Genomic DNA, 13574 nt, shown 5'->3' with positions numbered 1-13574 from the left:
ACAATCATTATTCATGGACAAAAGACAAAATCGGGGTAACAAACTAAAACCGAGGGAAACGCATTAAATATAAGAGGAGAACGACGACATAACACTAAAATGTAACACACATAGACAAAATCCCACGAGAATAACAAATATAACATATATATATAACATCAAAACCAAATACATGAATTAGGGATAGACAAGTACCGTGACACGTCTTATCGCAATGTGAATTTACACTAAAAAATAAGAGAAAACAAACGACACAACGTTATAAAGTAATACACACAGAAACTAACTATAATATATCAATGGCCATATTCCTGACTTGGTACAGGGCATTTTTAAAGGAAAAAATGGTGGGTTGAACCTGGTTTTGTGGCATGCCAAACCTCGTACTTTTATGGCCAAGTGAAATATAACATCAAAATGACAACACAGGACTACAATATAAATAAATTGGAGAACACAATTGACAAAGAATCACACGAACAACAGCCAACAAAAGGCAACAAGTTCAAAATTTTAATACGCCAGAAGTGTATTTTGTCCACACAAGACCTACGTGTGACGCCCAGATACAAAAGTTTGAAAGCCGAAACGAGTACAAAGTTGAACAGCATCGAGGACCAAAAGATCAAAAAGGTTGTGCCAAAAACGGCAAGGGTTTTCTGTTAGTTACCAGAAAATCCCTATAATTTAGAATAATTTATACTTTTGAAAACTGTAAATTTGTAAAACCTGTAGACTAATTACATTTATAAAAAAGTTTAATCGGGTTTTACCCAAGTGTATGTTCTTTGTAAAGTGCATCACCTTTGAAAAAGAGATGTGTCATCCCGATTACAAAAAACAATTATATGGGGTCGAAGTCCCCTATTACAGTAGAAAATTCAATAAAAAAAAAAAAAAAATCGGGAAAATTTCCCGAATTTTTCATTGTACTAATGAACTCAAAATCGTTCAATTTTTTTTTTTGTCGTGTTTTTTAATTTCCGGATCTGCGCAGAACACATAACTCTACTTCCTTCTTTCGGTCTTGTTGTCGTGAGACTTTGATTAGTCTAGTAAAATATAGGAACTCAAGGAACACAATACCAATATTTCATTTTTAATCATTCTTTGTCTTTGGTATGAATAAACGTTACGAAACGTTACGGTATTTCCGTATCTTTTTTTTTAACAAATATTTAAAATACAAAAAAAATGATTTAAACAAACTTAGTTCCCATTCACAGGTAATGCCTGCCTCATATTAGTTAAACTTCAAAATAAAATTGATATGTTTATGGCAGATTTAAGTATAGAGGTCTTAAAAATTTCTGATAAAGAAATCCTTGACTTAATCATTTATCCGTAATACAGAGATAATGTTCACTGAAATAAAAAAAAAAAAAAAACAATGATACAATCACGGGCTTACTGAAAGAGTATGAATATATAAACATCATAAGACAACGCTAAATATTGCACTGTGGTATACAGCTGATTCCAAAACGGTGATTTTTAATTCTAGATATATCTTGCTTTATTGACCTTCCGGTTCTAAAAGATGGTATTAGCTTTAATTTTTCATCTCATAGAGACACAACAGAAACAATTTACTAGTATGGAAATTGTTGGATAGCGGCTATTTGAATTAGAAAGACTCAAAGTAAAGGGAATGGTTCTAGTAGTACATAATTTTGGAATACGTTTAAGCTCTAAAAATCTCAAAGTATATTAATGTTAAAAATACGCTTCACAACCCTATGTTTTGACCTTAGTAAACATTATAGTGGGAGATATTATGGACATATTTCTGCAAATCGTGATACAAGCATGAAATTTGGTATAAAGGACGACTAAATGATACTAAAAAAAAATCCGCTGCTGGCCAAAAAAAAAATCATTTTTTCAAGATGGCCACCACTCATTTTGACAATGGCGTCATTACAAATTGACAATACTGCGTTTATCCTTTAAAAGGTGTGTTATACCTAAAATCCGATGTTAGTTTTGATAAAAAGTAGATAACAGATCCTAAATGTCGACTGCACAATACATAAATGAAACAAAAGGTGACTTCCGGTTTTAAAATGCCGGCAAAAAAGTCAAAAATGACAATTTTTATACTTTCAAGCAACATCACAAGGGATGTTACTGATTGCTTTCAGTTTTCTTTCATAGTTTGGTTAAAAAACATTGTGGGTATCTAAAAATTATCAAACTGACAGTTGCATGTACACAAACCCGTACAAGGAAGGCCAGACCGGTAGCATTTACAATTACCAACACAGCTGGGTTTCTTGCATCCGCATTTCACAAGTTCATGACACGGCGATGCAACTGCAGGTAACGAAGTCCATTTCTGTTTCCAATTTTCGATGTCATTTTCTTTCGTTCAACCCCAGTGTTCAGGACTTGGTACCTGTTGAATGCATACGTCCGTTTGGGCCCAAACATGTCCGCCTTGGAATGCTGCTCTTTTTGTGTGTTCCAAAAGAGCACCTCTGGTAGGCGGAATAGCATCATAAGGCCGCTGCTTCCTCGCAAATAATTCAAACCGCGCCTCGTTCACTGCAAATGTTGCTGTTGATCTGTCATACATAATGCAAACAAATGCTTCTATGAGGTCGATGTCTGTGTCTTCAATAGAGTTTGGTCTTATACTCAAGCGGGCGAAAACGTCTGTTACATCCGGAAATACTTCCCATGTCTGCCAAGCTGATTTCTTCCCTTTCCCACGAAATGCGGACACAGTGTCACACCCACTGAATGCATGGAAGAAAGGAAGAGCAGCTACGCGAGGACCTAACGAATTCGATAATTCATGCACTGGAAGCCATCGGAAGTCTTTACTTCTTCCAAAACCAATCCACAATTTTTCCACACCTAATCTTTCAAATGCCGCAACTCCTAACACTACTACATCCGTGTCAGTACTACTTATTATCACTTTTTTACAACCATTTGCAGCAGCATGCTTAACATTGACAAACAGTCGTGTATCGGCTTCTTCGTGGTTACAAGGAGATAGCTGGGAGATATCCGTATTACTATTACAAAGAACATTTTCACCTTGCATCACATAAACAATTTTTCTATCAGTCTCTAAACGAGCGATTCTGTCGGCCAGAAACTGGAACTATTCAGTTTTGTTGTCATCCTCACGGAGAAAACTACTGCAAATCCTTGGCGTTCTACCTGAACCAACATCTTTCCGTCTTGCACCAGCACCTCGCTTTCTTCTCGTTCCAGCCTTCAAACTATTCTTTAAGTAAACGTCAAATACAATGTCTAATCTTGAATAATCATCTGTGCAAGATTTTATGTAAGGCAGTATGACATCATTTGCATAGTCATCAAATGTTTCTACCCCACGTGGTGGTCTGGAATTAACCATTGCTGCCCCATCAACAATGAATGCGTCAGAGTGTGGATCAGTTGATGGCAAATCGCAGAAGGATTCAAGTATGTCCATTAGCTGCAATGTATTTCCACTGTTGAAAGTGCCATCCTGAGACAAAGACGGTGGAGCAGTTTGGTTTTCATGACTAAAGAAATCTTTTAAGTCACACTGTCTACTTTGACACGAAATGAAAAGTCTAGAAAAGAGATCACAATCACTTTTAAGGTTCTTAAGCTTTGTTTTTGATGAAGACGTTTCCGGTTTCGTTTTACGGCTGAATAACGGGAAATTGTTCTTTTTTTATCGGGTCATAAAAAGCAGATTCTCCTTTGTTTTGCATTTTTTGTAATAGATCTTCGTATTGTTTCGATCCAATATCTTCGAGTCTACAATTTCCTTAGAGTCAATTTTGTACAAATCTGATGACTCCTCTAGAAAAGGATTTCATCAGTCATCACTTTAGAAAGCCGTTGAACTCTTTCGAAGAAATCCCTTTAGTGATGTTGGAATGCTTGATTGACTATCTTCGGCAGAAAATGAACCAGGAAATTTTGTTTTATGTTCCTTAATTTGTGCCCTAATAATTTCTGCAGTTTTTCCAATATGTATGGTGTCGTCGTAATTACATGCTAATGCTATTGCTGGACCGACATCTTTTTTAAAAACCAATAACACCTCCCTACCTTTCGTATATGCTTGAAGATCTGGTATCTTTGCAAGAAGCATTTCTTTCAGTCGTGTCCTGTGTATTGGAATTGTACCCTCACTTAATTGCTGAACCCTTTTTTCATACATATTTGAAAGGTCTGCGAGTCTAAATACATTGGCCCCATCACTATTTCTTTGAGTTTCAAATACGTAATTAACCAATTCAGCCAAGGCAACATCTCCTGCTTCTTTTTCCGCATCGGTATCAATCTGTGCCTGTTCTGCTGTCCTTTTCTTCATGGCTCTTTCTTTATTATATAGAGCTACAAGACAGGCGGGGTGGTATTTCAAGTTTTGGGCTATGACATCCCCAGTACTTAGTTTGGCCAATAACTGTTTGTCTTGGAGAGTTTCAGCACAACTTTTCAATCTATCATTCAGCTTCATTGTCATTGTTTCCCTGAGTGAGGAAGGCGGAGCCTCTTTGTCACACAAAAAAACATTTAACAATATCTTGTTTTAATTTTGTATCTGAATGATCAATTGATCGAATGAACTTAGGAGAACAACAAGGTTCACTTTTGATTGATTGTGTCGACTCGTATCGTTGTTCGACACGTTTCAATTTGGTGTTGTTAAATTTGATTCGACAACTTGGATGGTATTTTGCCTCATTTGTTGTTAAAGTGCTTTCAATACTAGAACCGTTGTTAAACCTTCTAACGTCTAGTGGTAAGGTAAGCTATTCATTTCGTGAAACTTAGGAATGTTGATAGCCAACATTTTATACCCATCGGCAGTTAACTTTAATGTTTAAACTGTGTCTTCTTGACATAAACAACACTTTGTCCAGTCAGTATCCCAACTGTCTGTTGAGACTGATGACAGACGAATTCTTTTCGCCATAATGATTGTGAAAATAAAACCAAATCAAATATTTACTCTTATAGCATTAATGATATCAACAATAATTGCAATACAGTTATAAAAAACCTTTTCTAAATTTCACGCAAATTATAACAGGTCGAGGGATTTATCCGACTACATCGACGCACAAAACTGAATTCACAGGTAATTTTTAATAATTTTCAAGAAAAAGAATAAAGTTCAAGATTAGGTTCGTAATAATGATATTCGATGCATTTAATAACAATTTAAGTTACAATACTATAATAATAGAATAGAAAATAAAATAGTTACAACTACAAACGATAAAACAGTTAACAATATTCGATCAATATAACAAATGAAACATTGAAACCAAATTCATGAATGTGGGATAACTAAATACCGTGACACGTCTTATAGCAATGCAATTTTATACTCAGCAAAAACAGTCACAATAGGGAATAAGTGAGATCTGACGACGTAATTGTAAATAACAATCATTATTATATGTGGCAAAAATATCATTAGTTAGTATAGACAAATACATAAACGAAATGGTAAATGTTTTTGAATTTTGTAACTTTTTTTTTAGCATGCGCAAACCCCAAACAAGTCAAATATTCATTTATATAATATATCTCTCATGTAAGAAAGGAACCCACCTAACCTCATATGTTTTTTACCAAAAGAATGACAAAGAAAAACAGTTTTCCAGAAAAATAGGTCTTTTCGAACTTTGAAACTACAGCCATTTTGAAAAGGCCGTGGCCATCTTGAAAAAAATGATTTTTTTTTTTTGGCCAGCAGCGGATTTTTTTTTAGTATCATATAGTCGTCCTTTATACCAAATTTCATGCTTGTATCATCATTTGCACAATTCCCTCGATTTTGCTTGCTAATATCTTCTACTATTAGTGGTGCTTATGAACTATTAATTCCAGGCTATCATTTTGTTTACGAAACGTCTTAGTTATAGTGGAACAGTTTTGTTTGAAAAGTGAATCCCATTCTGAACTTGCATTGTCAATATTTTTACAAAAGTGCAACCTACAGACACAACACTATCAACAAAGTAATTTAACAATATTTGATGAAAAATACTGTCTTTAGTACTGACTTGTTGTGTAGAAAATTCAAATACCTAGAAATAAGTGTTGGCCATAGGTGTATAACTTGCGAAAATTTTAAATGAAACTCTCTGTGACGAGCAACATTTTCAACAGCAGAAAACGCAGGAGCGAAAAGGCTACGTCTGTTGCCTATGTAGATAGATACACTGAACTCCATTTTAATAATTTACTACACATATCACATTAAAACGATTTGTATAATAATAAGAAAGAAAGAGAATAAATGCATTCATACTTTATATATCAAAATAAGAATAGTTCTTATTTGAAGTATATTTAAAAATTAAATGAAATCGCTGACATTATCGATGTCAGGTTTAGTGACCCATATAGACATATCTACAATTAAGCGTTGCTTCAGGCCGAAATCGATGAAAGTACAAATACTTATACAAACATTGAATATCCGGTAGAACCAAAGCAAACCTAAGTATATATCGAAAATCGGACAAAGAATTAATGCACTGTAAGCGGGATATAAATATATATTCATTAATGTAAGATGAATTCCAAGTAGAAAATGTCGTATTTTATGAAAATGAAGACGCACTGGTTACTGGCCTTGTGTTATCCTTGGAATCTAGTAGTTCACCAGCAGATGTTTTGACAAATAGGTAGTCCAAATGTAATATCACTTATCTAACTATGTTTACTGTTTCAAATATGCTGTCAACTGTGTATATCTCTACAAAGATTACTAATAACAAAATAATTTAAAAAAAACTTCTACATTAAACAGAACCTGAAGAGCAGATATAAAAAACAAAAGGATTGTGCAATAGAAAAATGCTACGTGTTCTAAAACAAATAATAGTTATGTTATAGATAATGCATATTTTAAGGTTTTTCTTGTCGTAGAACACCTCGAGGTGTGTTCTACGACAAGAAAAACCTTAAAATATGCATTATCTGACTTATATACCGTCAAAAAATATTAATTTTATAAAGATTTGTAAAATTTAGTATCCTATTTTACCGACAACACTTAAGTGGGATATTCCTTTCTAATGCGTCCAGGTTTTTATACGCCCTGCGGCTCATTTTAGAATGTGAATTAAAACTCACTAAATAATTTAGATATAAACCTTTTAAAAATTGTAATCCTTACACAGTAAAAATATTACTGTAACTGCAGGAAGTAGAACATAAATGTATTGTTACCATCCGATAATGGTGTATGACAAATACAAGACACATTGTAAGTAATTTATTGTACCACTAAGCTTAGGGAAAAGGGGGAGGGGTATGTGTTTTTATATTTGTTATGTTATTTCTTTCGCGGAAAAGTGGTTATGTTTTTTAACAATTTTACTTGAATCGAATGAAAAATTCAGAAAGATTGTCTTTTGAATAGCAATACATTTTAATAAAAGATAATCAGGATGTTATTTTATACCCTCCGCACCCGACCCTTTCATGAGTTACGTTAATGTTGTTCAATAGAATATAAGATTATCTTATTAGTTGATCATTTGATAGGGAAAAAGGTATACATAAATTTTAAAAAGTTAAAAACTGACACGAAGACGAATATAAATACATGTAGGTCACAGTATGATTTCCTATTCAGTGTGTATCGTTCTGAACATGCATGAACTATTTGCCACTGGACGTTAAGCAAGCAACTAAAAATCAATCAACCTATTCAGTTTTACTCAATAAAATTTCAAAATCTTACACACGAATATGTTAAATCTGGATTTATTTTATGAAAGTCTACATTAGAATTCATCTGACATATATGATAATGTTTCTTTATTGTAGCGATAAATTAACAAAATTTCACGTACTTCACGTTATTTGTTTCTAAAATTAAAATGCGGAACTACAATGACGGTTTCTTTTACACCTATCATCGATTGAATTTTAAAAAATAAATTTCCAAATCGGCAACAAAAAACTATTAGACGAGTAAAGTTTTGAAGTATATCATAGATTGCATGTTTATTAAGGAAAATAATGACTTCACACATTATTTTGTCCCTTGGAGCATATATCATTAAACATGGTATCGTCCTGGTTGATTCTGAAAAAGAAAGACCTGTCGTTCTGAAAGAAAATAACTCCATATAGGTATATAATGTAAATTTAGCACTTTCTGCGATGATTTTACTATTGCAAAATCTTCAACGAGATAGGTGTCGTGAAAACATTAATTATTTGAATAACATTACATGAATACAGCATTTTCTAAAATTGAAATAATATAATTCGCATTGTGTCGATTGTTTATCAATCGAAGTAATAAATGCACGCAATAATTTATGCATTTACAGTGCCGTTCTTGTTGTCTATCCCCTACAGTCGTCGAGAAACTGTTCAGGCAATTCAAACATTTGGAAAGATAATAGGTTCAACACTATTTACCAATATAAACCCTTCACACAATACTATATTTGTTTGCCTTTCTTTATAAAATGAAAATCACGTAATAAACATTGTTGATATAAGCAGCAACAGAAACCTATCTATGATCATGCATATATGATTGACTTTGTATTTGTTTTTGCTTTTGAAGTTTTTTATCTGAGCGTCACTGGTGGGTCTTGTTTGGACGAGGCACTCGTCTGGTCTGGCGTGTTAGGTTATAAACATATTACCTTTTAATGGCTATTATTTATGTGTTTCTCTGTCCTGTATGTTCTCCCATTTATTTATATTGTAGTCCTGTCATGTAGTGTTTTTATTTTAATGTTATATTTATTATTGTCATAAAAGCGAGAGGTGTAGCTAGCCACAAAACCAGGTTCAACCCATTATTTTGTTTCTATAAATGTCCTGTACTAAGTCAGAAAAATGGCCATTGTTGTATTTTATTTGGTTCCTGTGTGTGTTGCATTTTAGTGTTTCTGTTGTGCCGTTGGTCTCCTCTAATATGTGTTGTGTTTATGTTGTGTCGTTGGTCTCCTCTGATATTTGTTGTGTTTCCCTCAGTTTTAGTTTGTAACCCGGATTTAGTTTTTTTTGTTCTGGATCTATTTATGCCTTTCGAACAGCAGTATAATACTTTTGCCTTAATTTATTTAAATGTCCAAATTGGGATAATAAATAAGAATATATATGATACAAAGGGAAAACGATGTCATACTCTACTATTATAACAAATATTTGTTTTTCCAGAAAAAAAGCACCATGGACAAGAAGATGCATGTGTCAACCAGAAAGCTATCACTTGTGATGTCGGCTTTTGGTAACTTAGTTTTAATTATGTTATAATTAACTATATTTTTTTATTTTTTTTACCATTACTTAGTATTCAGGTACAATTAATTGGGAATTTGTTTTTGTCAATGAGAGAAAACCTATTTAAATAGCAAATATTATGGATGATGCACTGTTTATTTTTGACTATCACGAATGATCTTATGCTTCAGTGTTTGTCGTGGTGAAAGTATCAGGACAGAGTGAGTCTTTTCATTTTACAACACGCCTTATGCACGTTTTAATCCTTAAAAAAATGTTACCACATGCAAATATAAAGATACAAATAATAAAGCCTATATTTATGTTTTTGGAAAACCAATTTTGAGGTAAGGTACAACTTAGTTTTTGTTTATTTTTTATATAAATTTTGTAAATACTATGTGAAATACTAATTAACAACATTTAGGTTCATTTCTATGCATCATGCGTGCATATGAATTTCATTTGATTTAATGCAAACATGGGAATTATTTCTTTTATAAAGTTTAAAGATAAAGAGGAACAACCCTTTCTATGTCTATACAAGCTGAATATAGGTATACATAAGTATAGGTATATATAATTATCTATAATTTCTCAAATCAATTTCTGTTGATCTTTATTAGATAGTTGTTTAATTGGCAATTATTCTTTCTATTTCTATATATAACAAACAATAACGTTTTATTGGTGTGTAAATCTTTAACAAATTAAAGTGGATTACTCAAAATTTGTCTTCTTTGTGAGTGTTTGTATGCAACCCTAGTATATTTTTTATTCTTAAAAATTGTTTAGTTAAGATCATCTGCTTTAATTTATAGATCACAGTAAAACTAGATGATATCATACAGTTTAGAACCGAACCAACAGCGATATACATGATGAAAACAGACTGCTTCTACACAAACATCACATGTACAATTTAACTTTTCACCTAACAAATATAAGACTTCCACATGTATAATTTTTAAATGGATTTTCAAGATCGAGTGTTTTAAATTAATCAAACGGTTTGTAATGTGTTATTTTCGAAAGGTGTAGTTTGTGATTAAATACGCATAACGAAGTCTGTAACTAGTATTTTCTCATCTGAATACACGTTTTGAAAAAAAAAGTTCCTTTTATAACTCTCATGTATATTACGCGTACGTATACTTAAAAGATATGCTCAACACAAATGTAGAAGTTATATGCACAACTTCCGTTCAAAAAGTATGAAAATTGTTCAAACTTCAAGTCAGCTTGGTTGTACAGTGGAGATCAGTTCTAACCTCTCATAAATTCTGTCAGAATCTGTCAGGAGAACTGTTCTAGAACAGTATGTAGAACTGTCAGCCTGACACCTTTTAGTCAGTTCTAGGTTAGAACTGTTCTAGCTAGAACTGATCCTGACAGTTCTACCCTAGACAGTTTTAAACAGTTCTAGCTAGAACTGAACAAATCTTTGGTCAGTTCTACTTCTACAACAGTTCTACGGTTAGAATTGATTTCAAATTCTACGGCTAGAATTGATTTATAAATTCTTCGGCCAGAATTAATTTATAAATTCTACGGCTCAAATTGATTTATAAATTCTACGGCTAGAATTGATTTATAAGTTTTCAGAAATATTTGTCTTAATATAAAGGTTTCGGCAAAATAGCGATTAATATTATATAGAGTTTTGCTATTTTTTCGGTTTTATTTCAGACTTATAATCGGCAAGAGAACATGTTTAACCCCGCCATATTCTGCATTTATGTGCCTGTTCCAAGTCAGGAGCCCGAAATTCAGTGATTTTCTTTTGTTGATGTGTTACATAAAATATTTGTTTTTCTTTCATTTTTTGTACATAAATTAGGCCGTTAATTAGTATTATGGGGGGAGGGGGGTATTATTTGAATTGTTTTACATTTGTTATTCTGGGAGTCAAGACGGCTCGTTATCACATTAACAAAATTATCTGACCTCATAAACCAAATGTAATATCTGTTTACGAGTAGTTTTCATACCTCGGACGGACCTGTTTAACAAAAATCTTTTGACCACATCAATCTAAACTGACATTATTTGCTCTTTCTTTCTGCAAATCTATATAGCTGCACACGGTACTTCAGTTTTAATTTTAGGTCTAGAGGGACTGTACTATACAAGTTACAGCAATATTGGAAAACAATTTTGTTCGCATCAATTTATAGTGCCAGCATGCAGGGGCAGATCCAGCCATTTTCAAAAAGGGGGGGAGGTTCCAACTATATGTTCCCATTAAAATGCATTGATCGTCAAAAAAAGGGGGTTCCAACTCCTGAACCACACCCCCCCCCCCCCCCCTTGATCTGCCAATGAGCATGTCCTCTTTTTCTCTTTTTATTCAAAATATTTAATCATACTTCAGACTGAGTCGTATTATAAAATCTTTTGACCGCATCAACCAAAACTTACCATATTTGCTTTTTTTTAATGTAAATCTAAATAGCTGCACAGTAATTCAGTTATAATTTTAGGTCAAGAGGACTGTAGTATATAAATAACTACAATATTAGAAATCAATGACCACACTTTTGTTTCTCGCATCAATTGAGAGTGCCAGTATTTCCTATTTTTATTCAAAATATCGCATCAGAAACAAATATCAGTAGTTTTCATACCTCAGACTGACAGTAACGTCAGTAACATGTAATCATGTAACAGAATTATTTGTCTGCATCAATCAAAACTGACCATATTTTACAACATCAACCAAAACTGACCATATTTGACCGCATCCACCAAAACTGACCATATTTGACCACATCAACCAAAATTGACCATATTTGCTCTTTTTTATGTAACTCTTATAGTCGCATAGTAAATCTGTAATATTTTTTATGTAAGGATGGATTGTAAAATCATGAAAATACAAATGATAGAAATATTGGAACACAATGCTACCTAATTTCATTTGCATCAATTTAGAATGCCAGCATGTCCTCTTTTTATTCAAAATATTGCATCATAAACAAATATCAGTAGTTTTTATACCTCAGACTGACTGGTATAACAAAATAATTTGTCCGCATCAACCAAAACTGACCATATTTGCACTTTATTATGTACATGATGTCAATCTTAATAGCCGCAAAGTAAATCATCTATATTTTTATATCAGGATGGATTGTATAATATAAATGAAAGCAACATTGGAAAATAAAATTATGCTCTCATCAGTTTATAGTGCCAGCATGTCCTCTTTTTCATCAAAATTTTGAATCGTAAACTAATTTCAGTAGTTTTGATATCTCAGACTGACTCGTGAATATAACAAAATAATTTGTCCGCATCAACCAAAACTGACCATATTTGACAGCATCAACCAAAACTGACCATTTGTGACAGCATCAACCAAAACTGACCATAATTACACTTTGTTATGTAAATCTTTTAAATATATATATAGCCGCATACTAAATCACTTTTAGTAATACATATTACGATGGATGGTATAATTCAAATGAAAGCAATATCAATGAATATTGGAACACATTGGCTACAAGAAAAATTCCACATCAATTTAGAATATCAGCAAGTAATTCAAGTCCATTTTATTCAAAATATTGAATTGTAAACAAATTTCAGTGGTTTCGATATATCAGACTAAATGAGAGTTGTTTTAACAAAATTATTTGACCGCATCAACCAAAACTGAACTTATTTACACTTTATGATGTAAATATACATGTATATGGCCTCATTGTAAACATGGTAAACCAATATTATTTCTATGTGAGGACAGATCGTATGATAAAAATGACACCAACTTTGAAACACAATACACCTTATCGCTAATCCTGGCTGACACGGCCTCTTGAACTTTTGAAGCATACAACAATGACTTTCCATTGTGGCGTTAGATATTTTGTTTTATGACGTCACAATTTTACGGGAACCTGTGTGATATCCAGTAATGGCAGACCAATAGCGACAATGTGTATTTATACCATATCTAAGAATTTAGCGCGCCGTTATTTCCTCTCTGTATCCATAATATAATGAATCGTCATTAAACATGCTATGAAGTGACTTTTTAACATGTTTAAGTCAGTAGTTTGTGATGGTTTTTTTTTAAACAAAACTATTTAATGGCATCATCCAACACTCACATGACTGATTCATATACTTTATTTTAAAAATAAAATAAAAAGTACATGTATGGGAAGTTCTCTTCCTGTTAATATAATTTGAAGAAGGCAAAGAAAAATGCATGATTTTGTTTGTAGCCGAACGTCCAGGGGCAAATGTTTCATTCATGTTCAGATCCAGTATATTTTTCTGCGTTGCAGACTCCCAGATATCATTTATAATTGTTATGGATAAGTCTGGCTAAATTG

At 32.7% G+C, this 13574-nt stretch overlaps 1 protein-coding gene across 1 annotated transcript in view; it reads left to right on the top strand.

Annotated features, from left to right (window-relative positions):
* The window catches only part of LOC143080769 (Fc receptor-like protein 5), a 69310-nt gene that overhangs the window by 24280 nt on the left and 31456 nt on the right, over positions 1 to 13574 (top strand). Inside the window, exons 2-3 of the mRNA XM_076256792.1 lie at positions 9166 to 9235; positions 9420 to 9449. Coding sequence (XP_076112907.1) covers positions 9178 to 9235; positions 9420 to 9449 — 88 coding nt within the window. The 5' untranslated portion in view covers positions 9166 to 9177. The remainder of the gene's footprint in view (positions 1 to 9165; positions 9236 to 9419; positions 9450 to 13574) is intronic.

The sequence above is a fragment of the Mytilus galloprovincialis genome, chromosome 6, assembly GCF_965363235.1.
Source record: "Mytilus galloprovincialis chromosome 6, xbMytGall1.hap1.1, whole genome shotgun sequence".
Lineage (NCBI taxonomy): Eukaryota > Metazoa > Mollusca > Bivalvia > Mytilida > Mytilidae > Mytilus > Mytilus galloprovincialis.
This window is presented reverse-complemented; position numbering and strand designations above follow the sequence as displayed.